Below are 24,477 nucleotides of genomic sequence, written 5' to 3'. Positions count from 1 at the left end.
CATTTAAAGGCATGTCTTAACCTACACTGAAGCAACCGGAAGCATGTTTTTAATAATCGCTATTTAAATCACGGCAAAAGTGCTGGGCTTTACACTGACCGAGTTAGAGGTTTGTCTAAGCTTTGCCCTTTGAATGTTGTCTTAAGGCAACTTTGTTCGAGAATTACACAGGGAAGGACTGCCACTCACTGGCAGAACATGCTCTTTGCATACAGAAGGTATCACAGGCTCAGTTCCCGGCAGCATTTCCAGTTAAAAAAGCAGGTGATGGGAGAGACCCCGGAGGGCTGCTGCGTGCCAGAGTAGACAGCATTGGTCTTAGGTGTAAGGCAACTTCTCATGTAAATCATTGTATTCAGCAACATAAGAATATTGGAGGAGCCTTGCTTGTCCAGACTAGTCACTCAAAGCTCAGTGTGAAGACCAAGAGTCCCGTTCCACTCCTGTCTCCAGCAGCTGCTTTGCAGAAGCATGCAGCCCCCTAATCCTGAAGATGTGAGGTGTTGGGAGTGGAAAGTGAATATATAAACTCTAATGCAAGCACACCAGCAGGGCCTGAATACTGAAAAGGTGTAGAAAACTGACCACCTACATTTTCAGATGCACTACAGCTGCTGGGTGACCTTGGGCCAGTCACACTTCTCTGAAGTCTCTCAGCCCCACTCACCCCAAAGCGTGTTTGTTGTGGGGAGGAAGGGAAAAAGAAGATTGTTAGTTGCTTTGAGACTCCTTAAAGGGAGTGAAAGGCGGGATATCAAATCCAAACTCTTCTTCTTCTTCTTCTTGTTTCAGGGAACAGGGCTAAAAAAAATTGAGGCTCCAGAGTTGTTCTTTGGCACTGTCACTTTCCACAGTAGGACGCCTGTTAATGCCTAGCACTTTGTAGTTCTGCATAGCATTGTGCTCCCTCAGGACGCAACTGAATCATGGCTTTCCTTTGCTACCGTTTGCTCCACTGGTGTCACAAATGGCAGAGAGCCTCAACTGGAGGAAAAATATGCTGGTGTTAAAAATGTATATCCCATCTGATAATGAAAAAAATTGGTAGCTTGCTTAGTGAGAGCCATAAATCAGGAAATACAAGTTAAAAATACTCCTAAATGTTGTTGTTTAGTCGTTTAGTCGTGTCCGACTCTTCATAACCCCATGGACTAGGCACTTCTGTCTTCCACTGCCTCCCGCAGTGGAAATAGCATCACCTTTAGAGGAGAGAGGCAGCCACTGCAGCCTCCTGGACCCTGGTTGGCTGGTCGACTCAAGGGAGAGCAAAACAGCTGCCATTCTGCCCCTTTGTGCATCATGCTGGCAGCCCTGCACTTACCTCTCCCAGCACTGAGGTTTCAGCAGTAGTTCCCCCCCCCCTTTATAAATTTTGCATAATTACATTTTCAGATGAGGAACAATGTAACTTTCAAGGTTGTTAGTAGAGCATAAAGATGAAATAAGTCACGATGGTAGAAAAAGTTCATATCACTTAAAATGATGAAACTTACAAAGAGCAGTAGTCACTTGAAGCTCTGCTTGTGCGCAAAGTGCTTAGAAACTATGGAGGCCACAAAAGTGAGGTTTGAGGGGCAGGAGGTGGCCTGTCCAGTCGCAGGAGCTTGGGGCTTGCCAGTTCAAGCATCAGAACTGCAAACTCTTAAGCATTGCCTGTCAGAGTAGTCAGAGAAGCTGCCATTTGCTCTTCTGCTTTCCACTTCCAATATGTGATTGCAGCCCAAACTACTTGGGCAGAGCTTTTAGCTATCCTTGGGCCGTCACAAAGGATGCAGCCCTTACAATTAAGTGTTCTAAGCAGGAATAAAAAGGTAACGGGCAAACAACTTCCTCTTTGTGGGTTGTGTGCTTAACACCATGTTGAGTACAGTGGTGCCTCGCAAGACAAAAAGAATCCGTTCTGCGAGTCTCTTCGTCTTGCGGTTTTTTCGTCTTGCGAAGCAACCTGATTAGCGGCAAAGCGGCTATTAGCGGCAAAGCGGCTTAGAAAAAGGGGGGGGGAGCGAAAAAATCGCAAGACTCGCAAGACGTTTTCGTCTTGCGAAGCAAACCCATAGAGAAATTCGTCTTGCGAAGTGCCTTGAAAAACGGAAAACCCTTTCGTCTAGCGGGTTTTTCGTCTTGCGAGGCACCACTGTAGTAAATCTCATTTCTTCAAAAGAAATATTTGCCGTTTGTGGCTGGGGTAAAGCAAAACCATACCTGTGGTTAGATCGCTAACTCATAAGATAGGGGCAGGTTATTCATTCAGCCAGCTGTACTTTTGTACCTGAGACTCAGAAAAATAGATGGCTTTCCTTACTGTCTGTACCCGCATTTGGTTGACTTCAAGGCACTAATGGTAACCATGTTGCTTTCATTCCAGATGGGAATGGCCAGTAACCCAAATCCCTTTGGGCAGCCATTTAGTCAAGCTGGAGGGCCGCAGATGGGAGAAGCGGCAGGAGTCAACTCTCCATTACCAAATAAGCCAGGCATGGCAAATAGCTTGTCTCCTTTTCCTTCAGACATCAAGAGTGTTTCAGTTACCAGTGTGCCAAATATGGTGAGTTTTCTGCCGCTCACAATTTTTCTCCATAGTTCTTGTATGCCTTCCATTGACACAAACTTTCTAAGCCTGTAAAAATTGCCCTGAAAAAGACAACTTCTTATATTCAGTAGAAATTGGGTTGGATCTGTCATATGACATGGTGAAATAGAGGCACCCTGAATAGCTTGGAGTCACAGCAGTCAGTGTGATATTTTGGGCCGTTTTACCAGACTACCTGCTAAGATGCACGTGCGCAGATACTGTTTCTTAGCTGGATATTTGGCATCCTTGTGCAGCATTCATTTCAGCAGTTTTCAGGAACAGCTCTGATGGGTCGTGCTGCTGGAATTTCATCTGTTAGCAACTTTTGTGATAATAAGGAAGCTAATGAGAAACATTAATTGTTATGCAACTTTCTGCTTCCAAAAAATGGACAGTGGGAAACGTATCTATAAATGAAAGGGGTGTTTTTCAAACATATAGTGCATGTAATCTCTTCAGTCTCTATATCAAGGAAGGAATATACTTCTGTAAATGAGTTAGAGGGTTTTATTTGCTCATGTTTGGATGTTTGGCAACTCAAAACACTTTTTGCTTCTGAAAAAATTGAGGTAGGTGGCAGTGCAAGACCATTCAGGATTTGGAAACCTCAGATTTTTAACCATAAATGTGAGTTGGAGTAAACTCTAGAAACAGTTTGCTATGATCTCTTCATCTTCTAGCTGTCCCTTCTAATCATTCCTCCTGCCTGCCTTGCTTGATGAATTGACTACCCTGCTGTCCTTCTCTAAACTCTCCAGATGTGCCCACCTCATCCTGTCCTGTTTTCTAGGTTGCCATCTGTCCTTCCATTATTCTCCTTCACACAATCAGACATTTTGCTCCTTTTCCCAGCCCGCCCCCCCAGCCCCATTTCGAATGTGTCAATACCTCCTCAAGAAACCATCTCTTGGTCCACCTTCCTTGTTTAGAGCATGCTCCATCTGCCATGACTTTTCCTCCTCCAGCTTCACTCTCAACCTCTAAATCTGGTGTCTGCCCCCACCCTCAGCATTCCCCTGCCTTCACAAAGACCACTGGCCCTCCACACTGCAAAATCTAAAACCTTGATACTTCAAACACCTCTGATACTTGATCACTCTTCCCTACTTGATTCCTTTTACGCGTTAGGTTTCCACGATTCTCCTCTTACTTAAGCATTCTTTCAGTTTTTTGGTAGGCATAAGCTCTTCCACTGCTTTTCTCCTCTTTCTATTGGGATCTCTGCACACACTGTCCCTGGGTGACCTTAGTAAACCCCATGGCCTTTACAAAAAAATAATAATTAAAAAATTGTCCAGTAGCGCCTTAGAGACCAACTAAGTTTGTTCTTGGTATTAGTTTTCATGTGCATACACACTTCTTCAGGTGTATTTGGGCACAGTTAGAGACCACAAAACAAACACTGATAATGCAGCCCTATAAAATTAATTAATTAATTAAATTTGTATACCATCCTATACCTGCTGGTCTCAGGGCTGTTCACAACATTAGAAAGGAAATGGCTGAGTGGGTTGGGTGGGTCCCTGCTTTAGTTTTATTGAAAGAGAATTGGGTTTAATGACTGCAGGGCTAAATTACATGCTGCCATTAAGAATTTAAGCGACATGGAAAATGAAGAATCAGCTGTATTCATTTTTAGATTGATATCTGAATATTTCATCCAGGGATCAATTTTCACATGTACGTATGTGTGTGTTATTGAATGTGAGCAAGTGGGTAAAAGACTTACTGATCGTTTTTAAAAATTTCAAAAAAATTACATTTTTGTCAGAAGAAAAACGTGGTGGGGAATGGACCTTATATTTTTCATTGGTCTTCCGTTATCTAACCTTGGTCTCTTTGTGTCTGTTCAGCACTCTGCTGCCAAAATTATTCCTCACCTCTCTGATCACCTGACACCTGTCCTAAAATCCCATTCCCAGATGCTGCTCCTCACGCTCCTTGTCTTGCCTTCAGAACCTTGCCTTTCTCCAGCTCTGATCTTTGCTCGCCCTTCTCCCTTGCGGCCACCAGTGCTTGGAGTTCCTCACGTGTTGCCACCTCTTGTCATTTAAACGCTTCTTCAAGACACATTTTCTCCCCCTAGTTCCCATGCACTGTGTGTAATCTTAAGCATGCGCAGCTGGAAGAACCACACATTGCCTCCCTCTTTTCTCATGCCTCTCCTTCCCCTTCCTCTGCCTCTTTTTCTCACATTTTAGAGGGTTTGCTCCTGAACACAGAATGGCCTGTCCTCCTTCTCAACCTTTTTGAGTCAGTGGATCCCTTGACCAACTATATTCTTTTTGCAGCACCCCTCTGGGGCTTACAATAGGGTTGCCATATTTCAAAAAGTGGAAATCTGGACACAAAAGTTGTTGAGTGCTTTTTTGGCAAAGTTGTTGAGCTTTTTTCTCCTTTTTTAGTTTTTGAGCTCCTGTTTTAAAGGAATTTCACCAAAATCTACACTTTCAACATGGGTTACCATACGTCCAGATTTTTCCCGGACATTTCAGCGATTTCCACCCTGACACTGTTTCTGACGGCTGTTTCCCGGCTATGTCTGGGAAATTCCAGGTGAATGGCAACCCTAGCTTGGGAGTCCAGTTATGTCACCCCAGAGCTGGCAGCCTCTTCTCCTCTCCCCTCTCCTTGGAAGTCCTGCAATCATCTGCTGCTGCTGCCCCTGGTCTCTGAGCTGCCCCCCCCCCAAAGAGAGGGGCCTGGGAAGAGGATGCCCCCAGCCTTACTGGTCCAGAGGAGAACATGAGGCCCTCACCTTATCTGGGGAGGCAGCAGTGGGCGTTGCCAGGCCTACATGGTGGAAAGGCTCCCCTTCAGCATTGGGCACTCAGCTCCCAGGCAGGCAGGCCTTCCACACAAGAAAGGCCAGCACACTGCCTGCTTGCCTGCCTGACCTCCCACTAGTCTGTCCATTCCCAACCCCAGGGGCTGGTGGACTGGCTGGCTGGGCTCCCTGGCCTGCCTGCTTGCTTGCTTGCTCGCTCTGAGGCCACCTCAGCTCCTGGCAGCCAGCACCCCCTAGCCAGCCCCAGAGGCAGCACTCGCCTGCAGAGCTTGTCGCTGGGGCTGCTGCAATAAACAACTGTGCAAGCCTCTGGGAAGCAGAGACGCAAGAGGGCATCAGAGGAAGGAGGGAAGGAAAGAGGGACAGAGGCCAGGGTTGCCCGTGGCACCCTTGACCATCATTCAAGGCACCCCAGGGTGCCACGACACACTAATTGAAAACCACTGCTCTAAAGCATTAGGCACACTGATGGTGCTAAAGGTAAAGGGACCCCTGACCATTAGGTCCAGTTGTGGCCGACTCTGAGGTTGCGGCGCTCATCTCGCTTTATTGGCCGAGGGAGCCAGCGTACAGCTTCCGGGTCATGTGGCCAGCATGACTAAGCCGCTTCTGGCGAACCAGAGCAGCGCACCGAAACGCCTTTTACCTTCCCACCAGAGCGCTACCTATTTATCTACTTGCACTTTAACGTGCTTTCGACTGCTAGGTTGGCAGGAGCAGGGACCGAGCAACGGGAGCTCACCCCGTCGTGGGGATTCGAACCACCGACCTTCTGATCGGCAAGCCCTAGACTCTGTAGTTTAACCCACAGCGCCACCCGAGTCCCTGATGGTGCTATATATGAACATAAATGATATTTGATGTTAAATCGAGTGCTGCCATCCATGTCACAGAACAGCTTTTGATTCAGCAGAAGGGCCTACTGTCATAAGAGGAGGCAGTGTTCTTCATTTCCCCCTTCCTGATCCAGCCCCGTACGCTTTCTCCTGCTGTTCTGTGGTGGCTCCCCATTTGTGGAATGCTCCCCCCAGGGAGGTTCTCCTGGCACCTTCATCGTACACCTTTAGGCGCCAGGTGAAAAGGTTCCTCTTTAGCCAGGCCTTGGGTTGATTGATGCCCAATGCCCTTCTAAAATGTGTTGGGAAGGGCACAGGTTATTGGGTTGTGCTTGTTTTTATTATGTATCTTATACTTTTATATTGTGTTTTTACATCGTAACTGCCCTGAGACCTGCAGGCAAAGGGCGCTATACAAATTTAATAAATAATTTAGCAAATAATAATAATAAAATAATGGCCAAGGCCTGAGGTTTTCTGAGGCCTTAGAAATGGTCCAGATTCTGGCTGCCTGCAGGAGCCACCAATCCTTAAAGCTTTTGAAGTTACTTGTGAGCATTTTCCAAACCAAGGAGGAGCCAGGTGCTGCTTTTGTAGAGTGAAGGAGAAACGTTGGGGTTCCCTGCCTTTCTGTTCTTCCACTTGCTGAGAAGGCAGGAGCTGGAGGCCTCTAGCAGAGAAGAGCAAGCTGTCTCTTTGCACACTAGAGCCCCAGCATTGGTGGGGCTGCTGGGCTTGGCAGCTTCCCCATTGGGTCATCCCCACATTGGTCAGGGTTTTGGATGTGTCTTCAGAAGTGAAGCGGATGGGCTCCCTTCAGAAACTGCCTTGTTCAAAAGAAGGCGACGTTGGGCCAGTCAGTACCTGCTGACCTGAGAGTGTACTGCTCTCTTTACCTGCAGAACATGCTTAGCAAAGTCTGAGGAACAGTGCCTGCTTCTGTTAGGACACTTCTATGCCAGCTATAGTTGGCCCAGGAAAAGCACTGCAGTTTTTGTTCTATATCTCTAATTCTTTGGGACGGCAGCAACTTTTTCTTTGCTGAATAAGCATGAATGGTTTGCCTGTTTCCCAAACTAAAAATGAAAGCTTTTTAAAATACCAGCTTTAAACTGACAAATGTGATCTGGAGAAGTGTGAATTGACTTCCAAGTATGTATGAGGTGGTCCACATTGAACTGCTTGGAGTGCTAGTTATGATTTGGTGATAATTTAGCAAGAGAACATACTGCCTGCTGAAATATTATTAAAAGGGGAAGCAACAAATGTGGAAGTAGACAACAACAGGTGCTTTCAGATGGAGGCAAAGTAGCTTAAACTGTCAGTCATTCTCATCTAATCTCATGTGGATGACAACCGCATTGAAAGGAGCAAGACTTGCATGCAACATGTTTAGAATCATGCATACACCTGGTTCACAGCACACCTCAGGAGTTCCCATTGAATTTACTGACACTTCTGAGTATTTATGTCCAGGGTAGAGTGCATAGCTATAAGTTCTCCCACAAAGTAAATGCTAAAAATGGTGGAATCTTAGTGGCTGTTAGTTGTGGCAAATTAGTTTGAGATGGTGATCAAAGGGATGCTCTTTAATAAGATTGGTTTGCAAGTTGTTCTGTCCTAAGTGAAGCTTCGTAAGGTGATACAAAAATGTTTTGTCTTTCTTTTTAGTCTCAAATGCAAACCCAGGTACAGCAGGTGGGAATTGTACCAACGCAGGCAATGGCAGCTGGGCCAACAGCTGACCCTGAGAAACGCAAACTTATTCAGCAACAGTTGGTTCTGCTACTTCATGCTCACAAGTGTCAGAGACGAGAGCAAGCCAACGGAGAGGTGCGGCCATGTGCCCTTCCCCACTGCCGAACCATGAAAAATGTCCTCAATCATATGACACATTGTCAAGCTGGAAAGGCCTGTCAAGGTAAGAGCAAGGGTTTAAAACCTTGTCAGGAGGTCTGTGGTATATGGTTCTCCGGCTGTTTGTCTTCTGCACGATTGTGTCCCTCTCTCTGGTCAGTGAAACTGGGCCTCCTTAATCAAAACAAAACAAATTCCTTCCAGTAGCACCTTAAAGACCAACTAAGTCAGTTCTTGGTATGAGCTTTCGTGTGCATGCACACTTCTTCAGATACACCCAGATACACAGATACATTCTGTGTATCTGAAGAAGTGTGCATGCACACGAAAGCTCATACCAAGAACTGACTTAGTTGGTCTTTAAGGTGCTACTGGAAGGAATTTGTTTTGTTTTGACTATGGCAGACCAACACGGCTACCTATCTGTAACTGGGCCTCCTTCAGTTTGAGCGTCATGGCCAAGTTGACTTTATTGCAACAGGAGGCACTTCTCCAATTCCAGCCCAGCCCATAAAGGGACTAGGTAGCTCTCCAGGGCTTCTGGCATTGGGGGTTAATTCCCTCCCTTGTGGTTTAGGCCTATATTGTTTGTGAAACTCTCCCCATGCCTCGGTTCACTTGGAAGCAGATGGGATAATAAGCATTGATTTGGAGATTGCCTCTAGAAGCACACCTGTTGGCCTCATCAGAAGGTTCCAGGCTGCTGCTGCTGCTTTTCTCTGCAGCCCTCAAGGTCTTGCAACAAACCTGCTGCAGGAGACAGACAGGACACTCGGATCCTTTCAGAAGTACTTTGGCAGGCTGAGCAAGTTGGGGTCACAAGTCCCACCCTGACCACGTAGGCATCTAGCTTGACCCCCTGCTAAAGTTGGAGATCCAGAGCTAGACTCCCCCCCCCTCCCTACACACGACAAAGAGATGACTGCCCACCCTCTGCTGGATGCCCCCTTCCCAGAAAACTGCTTCCATTGCCAAGCTGTTCCTACTCTTCTAAAGTTAAGCTGAAATCTACCCCATTGATCTTAATGCTGTTAAAGCTGCGTGTTCCCTCTTTGCTCTCTTCTCTGGGACAACTCTTCATGGGTTGGAAGAGGGCTGCTATGCCTCCCCTCAGTCTTCAACCTTTCCTCATAAGACTTGTTTCTCATACTACCAACGAACTTCATTCCCCTTTTGAACCTATCCCAGTTTGCCTGCGTTCTTGGAAGTGTGGCACCCAGAGCTAGACTCAGGACTCCAGATGCAGTCTTACTAATGCAGAATAAAGTGGGCCTGTTAATTCTCACCACTTAGAAACACTGGTTGGCATCTGTTTGTCTCGGGAGACAGTGGAAGAGTGTGCGTACAGGGGTGAAGTCAAACCATGGGAGAGTTACAGCGCCTGCTATGGCTGGAGAGGACGATATGGGGGGAATATGTTTTGTTGCAGCTAGGGCAAATGAAGGCGCCTGGTTGTGCTGGTACAGGTGTGCCATGATGCTTCTTCTTAGAAACAGTGGTTCTGCTGAAGCAGCCTAAACTTGTATTGGCCTCTTTTTGTAGCTGCAGCAGACTACTCATACTGGGAATAGATTGCAGTCTCTGGGAAGTTGGACATACCTGATCTAAGTCATTGATAAAAATGTGACAAGGCTGCTCCCACGACAGCCTCCAGCACCTCCTTGGAACTTCCCCCCGACTGGGCATGCATCCCTCTGGAGCACTCTTTTTTTACCAGCTGTGAACCCACCTGATGGTTTTTATCATCTACCCTGCCTTTAGCCAGTTAATTAACCCAAATGTCATGGAGATTTTTGTCTAATGCTTTGCTGAAACCAAGGTGAATTTCACTGAGAGCGTTCTCACAATCCTTCAAAGGATATGAGAGCAAAAGGGAAAGAAGGCTGCTTTTCTGTTCCAGAAATGTGACTCTTGACTTCAAAAAGTTTGCCTACCAATAAGATGGCAGTGCAGTGTGAGGCCAGGGTCCCCGTTCGTGTGGTGGGCAGGCATTTCCCCCGCAGCTGACTAGTAACGAAAGGTTTGTAAGGCCTTCCTACAGTGGCATGCTGCCCCAGCAGACCAAGCCTACCACTGTCCTCCCTCATAGGTTCATGGCAGCCAGAATTAGACCTCCCTCTGAATTCTGCTTTTGCACAGGCTTTAAACCCGTTGTGATTCCTGTTTCAGTGTTTGTTTGCAAGATCCAAAGCTGCAGGGAAGAAGTGTGGCACGCAGCAGATGTTTGGAGAGCAGCTAAGATACTTGGCTCCAGGACGGGTTCTCTGAGACCAGGCATTGCTGGTGGTGGTGGGAGTGGTCTTGAAAGGCTTGAAGAATGTCTGTATTAAACTGTTTCTCAAACCTTTGGGGCTTCTCCCTATCCCAGTCCAGCTTGCAGTCCACTGTGGTGGGGGGACGACAACGGAGGAGCCACTTCCTGGGCACTGCAACCCAAGGCCAACTGTGCAGGCCATGGCATGGAGGGCTTTGACTTGTCCTGTTATTGTTGCTATTGTTCGTTTGTTTAAATTTGTATACCACCTTTCATCCAAAGGTCCCAGGGCAGTTCGTAACAAAACAAAACAAAAATAATTAGAATACATAATAAAACAAAAACTGCAGTCCGCCCAGGCCCTGCCCTCCTAGTCCAGGTGGAAGTATTGCCTGAGCAGAGTGGGGGGTCTGGACTTGAAAACATTGCCTGCTCTCAGTTTCCCTGCTCTGGATCTGTTTGCCCAGGAGAAACAGACTTGGGCCTTCAGTGGAGGAAGGAGAACTCCCTCTACAGTGTCCGTAGCATTTTCCTTCACAATGTCCACCTTTGTTTCATCACATTGCATTTATTCAAGGATTAATGGCTAAAGTGGGGTGTGTTGTTGCTTTGGAAGAACTGTGAGGGGCTGAGGTTGCAGGATGGGGCCTGGTCTTTTGAGACACAATCTCTACTCCCTTTTGGGGGCGCAATTGCAAAAGCCCTATGAGTGGATTTAAGCTCAATTGGCATTCTCTTGCTAAGAATTCTGAGGTTGACTTTTTGTATTTCTGGTGGCGAAGCATCAGTGCTGAGTCCATATCTTTGGGATATCAGCTGTGCAGTGTGTACGAATTGCATTTCTTGTCCTTTCCGTCCATTATAATTGAGTGGCATGTTGAGGGTTATGTTATTATGGTCATGGAAGGTGGATTTAATGTTTAATAATCTTATTTGAGTTTGCCATTTATGCATATTTAGATATATCCTTTTACCTGCCAAGAACCTCTAAACAGCTTTAAATAGATGAAGCATCTTTCAAATATTTCATTTTTATAAGTTACTGTTACTTACCTTTGGTAGGAGACCATTTAGTCATGACAGCCTTTTTTAAAACGATAAAATAGAATAAGGAAATTATTTGTGTCCCCTTATCTTCATTAGTCTAGTAGGTGACACTGTCAGTGTTCCGTTTCTACACCAATGTAGAATGTTCTCCTGCTGCATTGTCTGCTTTGCTTTTTCCAGTAATGCTCCTTGTTCATAGATGTGAACTTTCAAATGCTGCAGCATTTACTGGAGAAAACAGGTGACCTCAGAGTGGAACTGAGATCCTTCGAACTATAAAGATGTTGCATATGGTTTCTCTTCTTGTCCTAGTTGCCCACTGTGCATCGTCACGTCAGATCATATCCCACTGGAAGAATTGCACGCGGCACGATTGTCCTGTGTGTCTCCCATTGAAAAATGCCAGTGACAAGAGAAACCAGCAACGTACGTATTCACCAGTGTTCAGAAAAGTCTGGTTTGGAATACATACTTAGGAGATTCTGCCCTGAAGAAGTCCAGTGTAAATGTAATGCCAGCCTAATTCCCCTTCTGATTATTTTTGTGATTTGCTAGTTCGCAAACCTGCGCTAGCAAGTTGAGATAATCATGCATAAAACTGTAAGGGTGTCTCTCATGCCGTCTCTACATGAGAAGGTGTGATGGGATCTCTCCCCCTGCCTTCAACACCCCCAGCACCCCTTTACAATCTGCTGTGGAGGGTTGAGGGACCCCACCCCCCAGAGATGGTTTTGGCATGCTTGTAAGACTGCAGAACTGAGGAGAAAGGTTGCACAAGTCCACTTCCACTATGTTGGATTCCACTTACAGCATCTAGAAGAATCCCTAGAAAGATCTCTCTTTGTTGCCAGGTGTCTTGGATGACAATTATAGCAATCGAAACACAAACTGAGCAAGGGTCAGTTAATGCGCCTGCTCCTCAGTCGTGTGTGGCAGTGGGGTGTGGTTCTTATCATTGGCCCAGGTCTCTCCAGTCTGTAGAAGGGCAGAGTTATTTCAAGACCCTTGCCATCTCATCCTCACCTACACCCCAGGGTTGTTGTGAGGATAAGTGGGGTGGAGAACCATGTACGGCCGCAAGCTTCTTACAGGAAAGGCAGGGCATGAAGGCCATTCAGTCAAGGTTTTAAAAATCCAAGAACATCTTGGCCAGGTTCCTCTGCTCTGTCCAACAGCATTTCATGCTTCTTTTGTCCTCCTCTTTTGCAGCACTCCTGGGATCCCCAGTTGGTGGCATCCAGAATTCTATTGCCTCTGGCACGGGACAGGCAACGACTCCTTCTTTGAGCAACCCGAACCCCATTGACCCCAGTTCCATGCAGCGAGCCTACGCAGCTCTTGGCCTGCCCTATGGCAACCAGTCCCAGCAGGCGCCCCTGCAGGCGCCCCAAGTGCCCCAAGGCCAGCCAGCCGCCCAGCCCCAGGCTCACCCGCAAATGAGAACCATGAATGCACTGGGTAGGTGCGGGCGCATGCAGGACGGGGGGGGGGTGGGGGTGGGGTTTCAAACGAATGTTAACTGCTTTGGGAGGCGTGGAGGGGAAGGGGGTACAAATCTTACTAGAAATACAACAGCAAATGTAACTGCAGCCTCATTCACAAACTGCAAAAAAGTGGAGCCTCCCCCTTTTTGTGTTTGCGCGCGCTCTCTCTCTCTCTCTCTCTCTCTCTTGTCCTCCTTGACACCCACGCTTGTGCCACAGATTCATCCTTCCTGGTGTAGAACTTGGAGGGGGGGGGAATAGTGAATCTGTTAACCGCAGTTAACAACAACAAGGTAAATATATGAGATGAAATAGGGTGGAAGAAAAGGATCTGCAGCAGAATACTGTTTGAGTAGAATGCCAAGGAGAGATGGACCGGGAAGTCCTGAGAGAGGTGACTTGTAAGGGAAAAGGTGTAATGTATATACTAAAACTTTGGAAATGACCAAACTGCGGGAGGCAGTGGAAGACAGGAGTGCCTGGCGTGCTCTGGTCCATGTTGTGGTCATGAAGAGTCAGAAACGACTAAACAACAACAAACATATATTTAAAATAGTGCATGTGGTAGGACCACTATTTATACAGTTAAGGATCTTGCTTGATCTATCCTACGGTACATATAAAAATGTTAGTGATTTAATGGTGTGAATTGACTGGTATTTCCTCTGAACTAAACGAGGGATAATCTTATTCCAAAGGAACTAATCAAATGAATCTGACTGCTGGAGGAATAACAGACCAGCAACCTAGCATGATCCCAGAAACTGCGCTTCCGACTTCACTTGGGGCAGCAAAGTAAGAAATGTTTTTAAAGGGTTGTTGAGTGTTTACACATAATTCCTATTTTCAGTTGTAGAAATAACTAGTCCTTAGTCACTCTTTTTCTCCCAGTTGTTTCATAGTCACCTTTTCCAAGTAACTCCTCAGTTCTTTGTTTTCTATTTTCCCTTCAAAAGCAAAACTGCGCTTGATCATAAATAACTGGCCACCACTAAATTAGACTGGAATTTGATGATAAGTCAGATTAAGGAAAACATAAACCTTTTGGAGAATTGTTAGATTATATTTAAATGATTGGATATAAGATTGCAAACAAGTTGATAATTTGCTTGAAAAACTTTTCAACGATGAAATTATGTTACGATATAACCAATGCTGTTTATTATCTGTGCATTTCTTTTATAAAAAAAAACCTTAATAAATATTTATATGAAATACAGAAAAAAAAAAAAAAAAAGCAAAACTGCACTTGAATTTCCTTACCTGCTCTGTTGTAGTCAGTTACTGGATAATTTCTTAGCCTTAAAAACAAGACTTTTCTGGAATGCAACAGAGAGCTTCAAGAGTTTCCCTCACTGCCTTTTCTTTCTTAGCTCCTTAATGAATGATGGCACAAATTCGATGCCCACAGCTGCACCACCTTCAAGCACCGGGGTGAGGAAAGCCTGGCACGAGCATGTCACTCAGGACCTGCGCAATCACTTAGTGCACAAACTGTAAGTGTGTCACGTGGGTGGACCCGACTTGCTGCGGGACAGGGCAGGGCAAGAGTCTTGCCAGAGCTGCAGCCCTGCTCCTTGGCGTTTGGGGGTTTCATGGGTCTGAAGGTTTCGGGGGGGTTGGAGGGTTACAGTCAGAACTGGTTTAAGAAGATTCTCCATTCTTTCCACTTATGTTTTTATTTTCAACAACCCAACCCTAGACCCACATTTTCTCTCAGGGTGTAACTATCATCAATTTCAATTATGCCATCCTAGGGGAAGACTGAATCTCTCCCAATTACCTGAAAACTGGGCTTTTGAAATCATTTTGCATGGTGTGGGCAGATAGGGGAAAGTAAGGTTTACCCAGGTCTTCCAGCAGCATTCGTGATGGAATTTATGTCTCTTCTTTCTGCAGCGTGCAAGCCATCTTCCCAACTCCTGACCCAGCAGCACTGAAAGATCGCCGGATGGAGAATCTGGTGGCTTACGCTAGGAAAGTAGAAGGGGATATGTATGAATCAGCTAACAGTAGGGTAGGTTCTGTACCAGACAAGAGCTTGGTCTTGTGAAGTCCTGTGTGGCTGAAAGTGGCTCCTTTTGACTGTGTTCCTCCACTGAAACAGCCTGGGATTATTATATAATTCCTGAAATCTTGAGTGCTGCGCCTCCTTTGTTCAGCAAACCAATGGGTGCCTCGAAGTCTTCCTGTCCATAGGCAGGAAGATCAACTGGTTAAAGAAAATACTGTAATCTTACTAGAGATAGCCTTCATAAATTGACAGAAGCGGGACTGGCTCTGGCCTTGTTATTGCCAACTTAGCCATTGTTCCTTTTGTCGAAGAGTCTACTTTTTGGTCAAGTTCCAGGAAGTGTCTTGGTCTTCACAGCATAGCGCTCAGATTCCTAAAACTCAAGTTATGAAGGAGAACTCTTCAGATCACCTTTCATGCAAAATAAAATTTAAGCCAGTGTTAATCAGTCATCCTTGCTGCTTTTTTCTAATATATTCTAAAACCTAATCCTAACATTTTCCCCCTTCTAGGATGAATATTACCATTTATTGGCAGAGAAAATATATAAAATACAAAAGGAGCTAGAAGAGAAGCGGAGGTCTCGTTTACATAAGCAAGGGATCTTGGGTAATCCGCCAGCCTTACAGGCTCCCGGGACTCAGCCTCCTGGCATTCCACAGGTGGCGGCAGCTGTGGGACAAGCCCAGCCTGTGAGACCTCCCAGTAAGTACTCCCAAAAGGCATGGACAAGTGGAGCAAGGAAGTCTGGGTCAGCTTCTATATCTGTGGCGCACCATTCAGCCTTTCACGAGGCACAGAAATTGGGTTACAATAATAACACACAAAGAAAAAGCAGTATTGAATAAAATCACCCCAGAAAGCAAAGTACTATGTTTATAAAGCCACGTTGAGCAGCAGCGTGCTTGCATCCCCTAAAGCTCAAAGGCCCTCCCAGGCAAAAGTACTTTCCTGCCTTCTAACAGTCTGAAAAGAAGGTGCCACAAATGAAAAGGCCCTGCTCCTTGCAGATGTCCAGGTAGCTTCTGTGAAGGATGATATCTGGAGAAGGTGCTCTTTGAGAGGGCCTGAATTTAGGGTGGTTTGTTGTCAAGATCAAAAGCAGCATGTTGAATTGACCAAGATGCAAACTGTTAGCCGGTGAACTTCTTGCAGGACTGGCATTGTCTTCCATACTTGTAGATTCTCGCAATAGGTTGGTTTTTTTGCCATTCTGAGCTGCCATAAGGTACGCTGCCCCCCCTCCCCCTGTGCATTACAGCAGTTCAGCTGAGATGCTGTGGAAGGTGTGGCAGTGACAGGCTTCCGTCTGCCAAGGAGAGAATGCCCTTGGTGCACCAGCCAAGATCGTGAGAGTTCTATCTGGGTCTCCAGGGGGCAGCAGCCCAGAGAGAGCATGGCCAAAATGAAGACGTCTCCCTTCAGAGGACAGTATGAGCAGAAGCAGCTCACTAGCTCAGACTCTGACCATCCCCTCTTACATGGATGGACCTGGTTTAGCATAAACCCCATTACTGTCTTCATTCGGGAAACCCATCACTGAGGAAAAGGAGAATTAAATAGGTGCCATCAACATCCAGAGACTTTCCCCAGCAGTTTCATGTAGGTGTTCAGCAGTGCAGGAGACAAGACTAAACTCTGCAGCACCCCAGAGGTTACTTTCCTTGGAGGGGAGCAACTGTCTTCTCGCACATCCTTCCGGAACCACACACACACACACACACACACACACACACACCAACCAGCTGGTAAGTCCAGGGCTGCTGTAAAACAGCGGCCCTGCTCCACACCAGGCAGGTAAGGAGGACACCCTGGTTGGTGGCCTCGGAAGACAGTTACAACCCCAAAGCTCACTTGGAGTCCGTTGTAGGGCTGTTTGTTGATTAAAGACCCCTGAGTTGATTGCTCAGTGAGATTCAGTCATTTCAATTGGCATATGCGTCTGTTGCACCATCTTGGAAGAGGCATTAGAATGAAAGGGGAAGGCCTGTTCTCAGATGGGGCCTGTCAGCTGTCGTTTTGATAGGCTCCGATATTAAAAATAGTGTTTGTTTTTTAAAACAAACAAACAAACTTGATGCCTAATTAACTAGGGTGGCTTTCTATTTAATTGAGGTTTTAATCTACACATTATTTGAAGTTTGCAGCCCTATCAGTTTGATTTCTAGCATTTTGATTTGTCTGCTAAGTGAAGATTGTGCTGAATGAAGCCGCGAAGGAAGAACTGACCGTGCTGCTTTTGTCCTCTTGCAGATGGGCCTCTGTCCATGCCGAATGTGCCTCTGAGCCGCATGCAGGGGTCTCAAGGTATTCAACTTGCACTAACCTGCTCCTTTCCTTAGCCTCACTCTTGCGAGTCTCCTCTTGGGGGGGTGGGGGGTTGTATCCTGCCTCCTCTATGCCACATTTTCACCTGAGCCTTTGTTCCAAGGTAGTAGACTGAGAGCATGCCACGGGCGGGGGGGGGGGGGCACAGCCGTTGAGGCGGATACAGAAAGCTTGGCTTTCTTGAGCTCTACTTCCCCCAACCCAGAGCGAACCAGGGGGTCCCTGAGTGCAACTTGGTAGCAGTCCTGGGGAGAATGCACCTATTCCCAGATGCCCCTCACTAATCGCCACGTAGAGAGGGGGTAAGGTACCTTTTCAGTGACACTGGCTCCCTCTCAGCTCCACTTCCTTTTATCCAAAGGGAATGGTGCGTGTACCGTATTTTTCGCTCCATAAGGCGCACTTTTTCCCTCCTAAAAAGTAAGGGGAAATGTGTGTGCGTCTTATGGAGTGAATGCAGGCGGGAGGCTCTGCTCAGCACTCCCTTTAAAGAGCCGCGTGGAGCGTGTGTGCGTTTCTTGGGGGCTTTTCCACGAGGTGGGGGAAGGGACTGACAGGCTGCCCTCTGTCCCTTCCCATACCTCCCGGAAAAGCCAGCAAGAGCTGCTGCCAGGCTCTGCTCAGCGCTCCCTTGTAAGGGCTCCCTTTTGTCCCTCCTCCCGCTTTGCTGGGAAGCCAGCAGAAGAGGCGCTGTGCAGCTATGGCTCTTGCTCTGCTGGCTTCTCAGCAAAGCGGGAGGAGGGACAGAAGGGTTTAAAGCAAGAAAGCCGCTTGCATGCTTTGTGCAGAATATTTTTTTTTTCTTGCTTTCCCCCTCTAAAAACTAGGTGTGTCTTTTGGAGTGAAAGATACAGTATTTTTCACAACCCTTAGCTTTCCATTTTCCTTTCCCCAAACTTCAACATGGTTCCATTCAGTTGCATTTTTTTAACACAGATCCTGTCTCCGCATGGCACTTCTGGATAACCCAGCTGCTGGGAGTGGTAGAGGGGATGGAGGAACAGGAAGCCCCTGGTGCCAGCTGTTGGGGGGGTGGCTTGTGCTCTGAGTGCTGGGAATGTCTGTGGCTAGACTTGTGCAGGACAGATCCCATGTGGGGAAGACCACTAAGACTTGCGTGGAGAACAGTGTCTGCTGACAGTAGCAACTCCTCCCCTTAGTGCCCAGGCATCGCTCAATAACAAGACAAGGGGACGACAAATGTCCCTGTGCTGCCCTTTAAACAGAATCAGAAAAGGTGTGCTGGAGAATTAGGGGGCTGTTGGAAAGAGAGCTCTCCACATTTAGAGCTCTCTGTCTTTAGTCCCTCTGCTAAGTGTCTTCTGTGGGTTTCCTTCACAGTCGCTGCAAAGAGAGAGGGGTTGGGTCTCCTCTGCTCAGCTGCCCTGCAGGCCAGGCTTGACTGTTCCTCAGGCTGGAATGGTGGCAGGAACATGGTGGGCGGAGCTGTGTGTTGATCCGCGCTTGGGGGACTCGCTCCTAATGAGCTCTTCTGGGGGTGCATTTTGCAGGAGTGAATCAGTTTAACCCCATGTCCATAGGGAATGTCCAAATGTCCCAGGCATCGATAGGACCCCGCACTACCCCTCCAATGAACCATCCTGTCCAGATGAACAACATGGGATCCATTTCCACGGTTTGTAGCTCTCTCTTTCGTCCTTTTCTTCCTGGCTATCTAAAGCTTGGGTTACGTTAAGAGAAATAAACTCATATGCTGGTTACCTCAGGTTCTTTCCGGTATTGCATCATTCACTTTTGGATTAATTCAGTCACTTTATTTTATTTCATAAAATGTATGTACAGTAGACCTGCAACTTAGATGGGGGTTGTGTTCCAGGGGTCTGCACGCAAAGTCAGGAAGGCCCCCCGGAACCAGCTCTCCATGTGACCCCTCCTTTACTGAGCTTTCAGAAGGCTTTGTGAGGCCTCTGGAAGGCTGTGGGTGGATCCTGCAATATCTTTTGGGGGCCCTTCCAGCTCCCCCCCCCATTCTCCATTTACTTACTTATTTTCCCACCACCTCTGCAAATCTGTAAGTTGTGGGTCTACTGTACCACTTGATGGTTTTTTTAAAAAGCAACAACCCTCAAAGCAATTCACAAAAAGAATAAAACAATGGTGTCGGGGTTTTTTAGTTAAAAACAACTATTTAGAACGTTTAAAAAATAATTGGGACGCGGGTGGCACTGTGGGTTAAACCACAGAGCCTAGGACTTGCCAATCAGAAGGTTGGCAGTTCGAATCCCTGCAACAGGGTGAACTCCCATTGCTCAGTCCCTGCTCCTGCCAACCTAGGAGGTCGAAAGCACGTCAAAGTACAAGTAGATAAATAGGTACCGCTCTGGTGGGAAGGTAAACGGCATTTCCGTGCGCTGCTCTGGTTTGCCAGAAGCGGTTTAGTCATGCTGGCCACATGACCCGGACACTGTACACCGGCTCCCTCGGCCAATAAAGCGAGATGAGTGCTGCAACCCCAGAGTCGGTCACAACTGGACCTAATGTTCAGGGGTCCCTTTACCTTTACCTTAAAAATAATTAAAATCAATGATAAGCTGAAAACCAGGTTAAAATACATGTCAGCTTTCTAAATTAGACATTAGGGCAATTTTCTGTTTCAGTTAGAAATAGAAATCAAATAAATACATTGGATGATTCAGTGTAGTGAAGATGTTAGAGGACAGCCTGGCGGGAGGGAAGAAGAGACTGCAACTGGCAAGCACATTCAGCTCAGAGAGACGGTGGGGGGAGCCCACTGGTGCCTGGTGCCTGTTTTCCCTCTCTTCTGAAACGGATTGAGTGAGCACCGAACTCTCTTGTGGTCCAGACCCTTAATGCGCAGGGCCTGCTTTGTTTGCAGATGGCTCTGTCTCCCTCCCGGATGCCTCAGTCCCAGAACCTGATAGCAGCTCATTCCAACAGTCTGATGGGTCAGGCCTCCACCCCAAGCCCCTTCCTGCCACAGAACCAGTTTTCTGCTTCCAGTGGAGCTTTGAATGTCAACAGCGTTGCTTTGGGGCCAGCAGCGGCACAGGCAGGAGTGGCACAGGTATGGCTCATGGCTTGCTTCATTTTACTTACCCTGGCATAATGTGGAATTCCAGGTTTTCATCAAAACTGTGAGGACCATTCACTCGCTTCAGATATTTGTGTCCGCACCTTAGTATTTCTGTGGCCTCCACCATTTCCCTGGATGTCAGAGTCAAGGCACTGTGTCACTGTGGTCCTGCTGTGAACATTTGTATGCAAGAGAACCTCAGCAATGCTGCCTTGTGACGGTGGTCTAGGAGCTCAGCTCTCAAGCCCAGCCATGACTGTGACATGGATCACAAGCCACTTACTTCCCAGACCTCATGATTAAATTCTAACCTAGATCATCTCAGGAGTTGTCTATTGAGCTTACCTAATGCACACCTCTTCCCTCAGCCTCTTCTCCTGGTAGATAGTGAGCCAGCCCCTGTGTGCCATGTCATATACTCTTCACCCAGCCTGGCAGAGGAAGGGGGTGCAGTGGGTGCAGTCCCCTCTGGGTGTCATCCCTGAGGGGGGTGACATCGCTGCACCCCCCCCCCAGGATGCTTGCTGCAGGCGGCACACCCCCCCCAACACTTGCCCTGCCCCTGCAGGCAGCTAGCCCCACCCCACAGTTACAGCTAGCTCCGCCTCTGCACCCAGCCAGCTGGAAACTCCTGGCTAATCTGCATATCCACTTGCTCTGTGCCTTTGCAGACCTCTCCTTTCCTCCTCCGTCCTGCTTGTGCCGAGGTGTAGCAGTATCTTTCTTGCTCTCTTCTTTGATTCTTTCCTTGCCTTGTCTTTGTTGCCCTCCCATCTCCTGGGGGTACACATCACTCTTGCATCCCCCCTCCCACCTTTACTCCTCTCCCCCAAACTCTCCATGGCTCCAAGGTGGAAAAGCAAGGCAGCAGAATCACCTGCAGCCTCTTTCCTGGCCCCGATGAAGAAGGGGCAGCTTCTCATGCAAAGCACACGGGCAACATGGCTCAGCCTTCAGCTGCAGCATGCAGGGAGCAGATGGCCACGCTCCCTGGCCCAGCTGGGAAGGGTCTTCAGATTTGATGGCAGAGGCAGCGATGCCTCCAGCTGCATCTGGATGGGGTGAAAAACTCCTGAGCAAGAAGAGAATGAAAATGTGCCAGAAGTGGCCTCAGCACACATCCACAAGTTAGACAGCTCCTGAGAGGAGCCGCTCTCCTCAGTCCGCCAACCATCCACAGATTCGCAGCAATGGGAAATGCAGCCCTTAAAGCACTAGCACAGACTCCCTTGAACCTCTTAGATCTGTTTCTTTATACTCCAAGGCTGTGCTTCCTGCTGGTCATCACAGCCAGGCGAGTTTTAGAGTTCAACACCCTCTCCATAAGGAAGGAACTATATTTCTTCCGCAAGCCCAGCATGACATTTGCATAGAGACCTTGCATTTATCCACAAGGGAAGAGGGAATCCTGCCGTTCCCACCCTTCCCATCCTATAGAGAGGACTAGCAAATCCACTAGACATTAGAAGGGCCTTTAGGAGTTCCATAAAGAGCACTGAAACGAACAGTGGCAGAAGGTGTGTATTTCTTCAGTTGATGGGTCTCAGCACCTGGACACATCACAAGAGTGGCAGCTGCCTCGTCTGCTTCAGCCACCACCATGGGCGATTTCTAGAGCCACTACCTGGACCTCCACTTCTGCCTTCACCTACCACTATTAATGGGACCTTCTTTCCTTGGCAGAGGCAGCACTGGGCAGGTGTGTTATCCCCACAGGAGCAGCCTCTTGTCACACAGCACAAAGAGGCTGGCTCACTCTCTTACCACAAAGGGGCCTTCTCTGGCAGGCAAGGGACCTGGCCACCCCCCAGCCCTGCATAGCAGCCGCTCACCACAAGTCTAGCCAGGCCTCAGGATCCGTCCTTCTGCCACAGCTGTCTGTGTCCGTCCACTGATCCATCTGTCAGCTCAGGAACTGGTCTGACCAAGCTTAGTCACAGGTGGAAACTTGAAGGAGAGGCAGGAGGAGGAAGTCAGTGCAAATTAATTGAGTTTCCCATTTTGGTGAAAAGCATATGATGTAACTCACAGTGGCTGGCTCACCTGCCTACCCAAAAAGCGTACTTTCTGCCACATGTGAGATTGGGGAAAGGGTGTGGCAGAGGGACGCAGCCAGACTGGCGCTTGGTCTGCTTGTGTTGCCCACTTTTGCCCAGGGGTTTTTGAATGCAGCACTAACAGTGTCTCCTTCCGGCAGGGGCAAGTTCCTGGAGCTGCTCTTCCCAACTCCGTGGATATGCTGGGACCACCAAGCAGCCAGCAGCTCTCGTGTCCTCCCGTGACCCAGCCACCCCTTCACCAGCCTGCGGCTCCTCTCTTGTCCAGCGTGGCGGCTGGCATGCCGCCGGTCCAGCACCAGACCCCGCCAGGGATGACGCCTCCACAGCCTGCAGTGCCTGCCCAGCCGTCCACACCGGTCTCCGCGGCGGGACAGGCGCCCACTCCAGCAGCCGGCTCCGTCCCCAATGCTACGCAGGTGCAGAGCACGCCTTCGGGGCAAGCCGCAGCCCAGTCGCAGATCCCACCGCAGCCTCAGACCCCAGTGCAGCCCCCACCCGTGCCAACCCCGCAGCTTCCGCAGCAGCAGCAGCAGCAGCCAATGTCTGCCCAGGCCCCTGGCACTCCGGTGAGTATTTGGCCTTTTTGCATTACTGGGCCCAGCATTTGCGCCAGGGAGCAAGCACTCTGTCATGAATGGCAGCGGTGCTCTACAGGGCACAACGTTTTCCTCACCTTCATTGCCTGTCGTCCAGCAGGAGCAGCATAGGAAGCTGCCTTACCCCGAGAGAGGCACCTGGTCCACCTCACTCAGTACTGCAACAAGCAGAATCTTTCATAGTCAGGGACGGAACCAGGAGTCTTTTGTCTCTCCCACTGACCTAGGATTTCTCTAGAAGCATTGTGCGTAGTTTCAGAAGCAAAACAAAACAAAACAAAAAACCCGAAGGAGATTGGGGCTCCTGTTCCCAAGTTGCTTGCAATCCAAATTCCATCTAAGAGGATCAAGAGAAGAGCAAAAAGAAGAGAAGAGCTAGGATGGGCTGGAGAACCTGTGGCCCTTTAGATGTGGAGGCCAAATGGTCAGGGAGGACAGGGGTTGTAGCATAACAACATCTGGAGAGATGCAGGTTCTCAGCAGGTGCTGGTTCGCAGCCCAAATGTTTCAATAGCACATGGTCTGGCAGCCAGCCAAGCTGCTCCTAATGCTCAGAGTGACCGCTGAAGAGTAGAAGTGTCTCTCCCACCTGGGAAGGTAAGCCTGCCTGCCTGCTCAGGAGACTGCTCAAGTCTTTTAAGCCTTCCGACATTGAAGATGGGCAGAAGAAGAGCATGTTTACATGTTCTGCTCAGGCTGCTCTTCCTTTGACGATGGCAGAGTAAGGCTCTTACTGTGACACAATCATTTCCCAGCCTTTCACCCGTTGGTGTGCTCTCAGCAAAGGGCAGCCCCGTATTTTTGTACCTTCAGGAGATGTTGATGTTGGTGTTGATGTAATAATTGTGTTTGTATAAGGGGAAAGGCCACAGCACCTCAGCAGGCAGCACTGGGTGAAGAGGTAAAGCAAGCTCTGAGGAGGAGGCCAAGACTAGTTGTGTTCATGTAGGTCAGCAGTGAGGAACCTCAGGCCTGAGGGCCTCAGGAGGCCCCACAAGGCCATTGTGGCCAAGAAGACATGAGCCCACCCGCCTACAAGGGGGGACAGGTAAAGCTGTGGCTGACTAGAGAGCGGGGTGGGAGGGGGCATTGTAGGCAAAGTATCAGCTGAGCAGGGCCAGCTGCAGAGCCCCGTATTGAGCACTTTGCAAGTTCCATCTCGCCTGATGGGCTTCCCCAGCCAGCCTTAATCTTGGGCCAAAATGGGTCACCCACCCTCTTTGTGACATCAGGAGGCCCTTAGGAAACTGAGCCAGCCTGACTAGGGGGAGGCCGGAAGGGACTTCAGAATGAGCCCAAAGATAGCGGAGACAACTCCTGGGAGGAAAAGACTCCATTTAGGAGGAACTGAATGTGTGCGCTTATAGAGCACAATGTTAGGGCTGGCTGGGGAAGCTGCATGCACCAGTGGAGTCCGGCGGAGGGGAGCTGAGAATTGGGACACGGGGGGACCACTTTTGTTGGGCATTTTCAAGGAAGGGTTGCTTGGGTGGGCTTGAAGAAGGGATGGTGTTCTGTTAGGGCAGGAGCGTTGGCATGGAGGCAGCCGCAGAACTTGCCACGTTCCGCTCTTGCTTCCGTGCTTG

General features: G+C 48.3%; 1 protein-coding gene across 3 annotated transcripts in view; it reads left to right on the top strand.

The window, feature by feature from the left end:
- The window catches only part of CREBBP (CREB binding lysine acetyltransferase), a 66,896-nt gene that overhangs the window by 13,719 nt on the left and 28,700 nt on the right, over positions 1 to 24,477 (top strand). Inside the window, exons 3-14 of one of the 3 annotated variants that reach the window (XM_081840383.1) lie at positions 2,366 to 2,545; positions 7,868 to 8,117; positions 11,667 to 11,780; positions 12,564 to 12,812; positions 13,537 to 13,633; positions 14,212 to 14,334; positions 14,738 to 14,855; positions 15,365 to 15,557; positions 17,106 to 17,159; positions 18,722 to 18,816; positions 20,038 to 20,226; positions 22,433 to 22,861. In XM_081840383.1, the coding sequence (XP_081696509.1) occupies positions 2,366 to 2,545; positions 7,868 to 8,117; positions 11,667 to 11,780; positions 12,564 to 12,812; positions 13,537 to 13,633; positions 14,212 to 14,334; positions 14,738 to 14,855; positions 15,365 to 15,557; positions 17,106 to 17,159; positions 18,722 to 18,816; positions 20,038 to 20,226; positions 22,433 to 22,861 (2,091 nt within the window). Of the gene's footprint in view, positions 1 to 2,365; positions 2,546 to 7,867; positions 8,118 to 11,666; positions 11,781 to 12,563; positions 12,813 to 13,536; positions 13,634 to 14,211; positions 14,335 to 14,737; positions 14,856 to 15,364; positions 15,558 to 17,105; positions 17,160 to 18,691; positions 18,817 to 20,037; positions 20,227 to 22,432; positions 22,862 to 24,477 lie in introns of all 3 variants that reach the window. The other 2 variants (XM_081840382.1, XM_081840384.1) reach the window with 2 other exon arrangements.

The sequence above is a fragment of the Podarcis erhardii genome (genome assembly GCF_964252035.2).
Source record: "Podarcis erhardii genome assembly, chromosome: 14".
Classification (NCBI taxonomy): Eukaryota; Metazoa; Chordata; class Lepidosauria; order Squamata; family Lacertidae; genus Podarcis; species Podarcis erhardii.
This window is presented reverse-complemented; position numbering and strand designations above follow the sequence as displayed.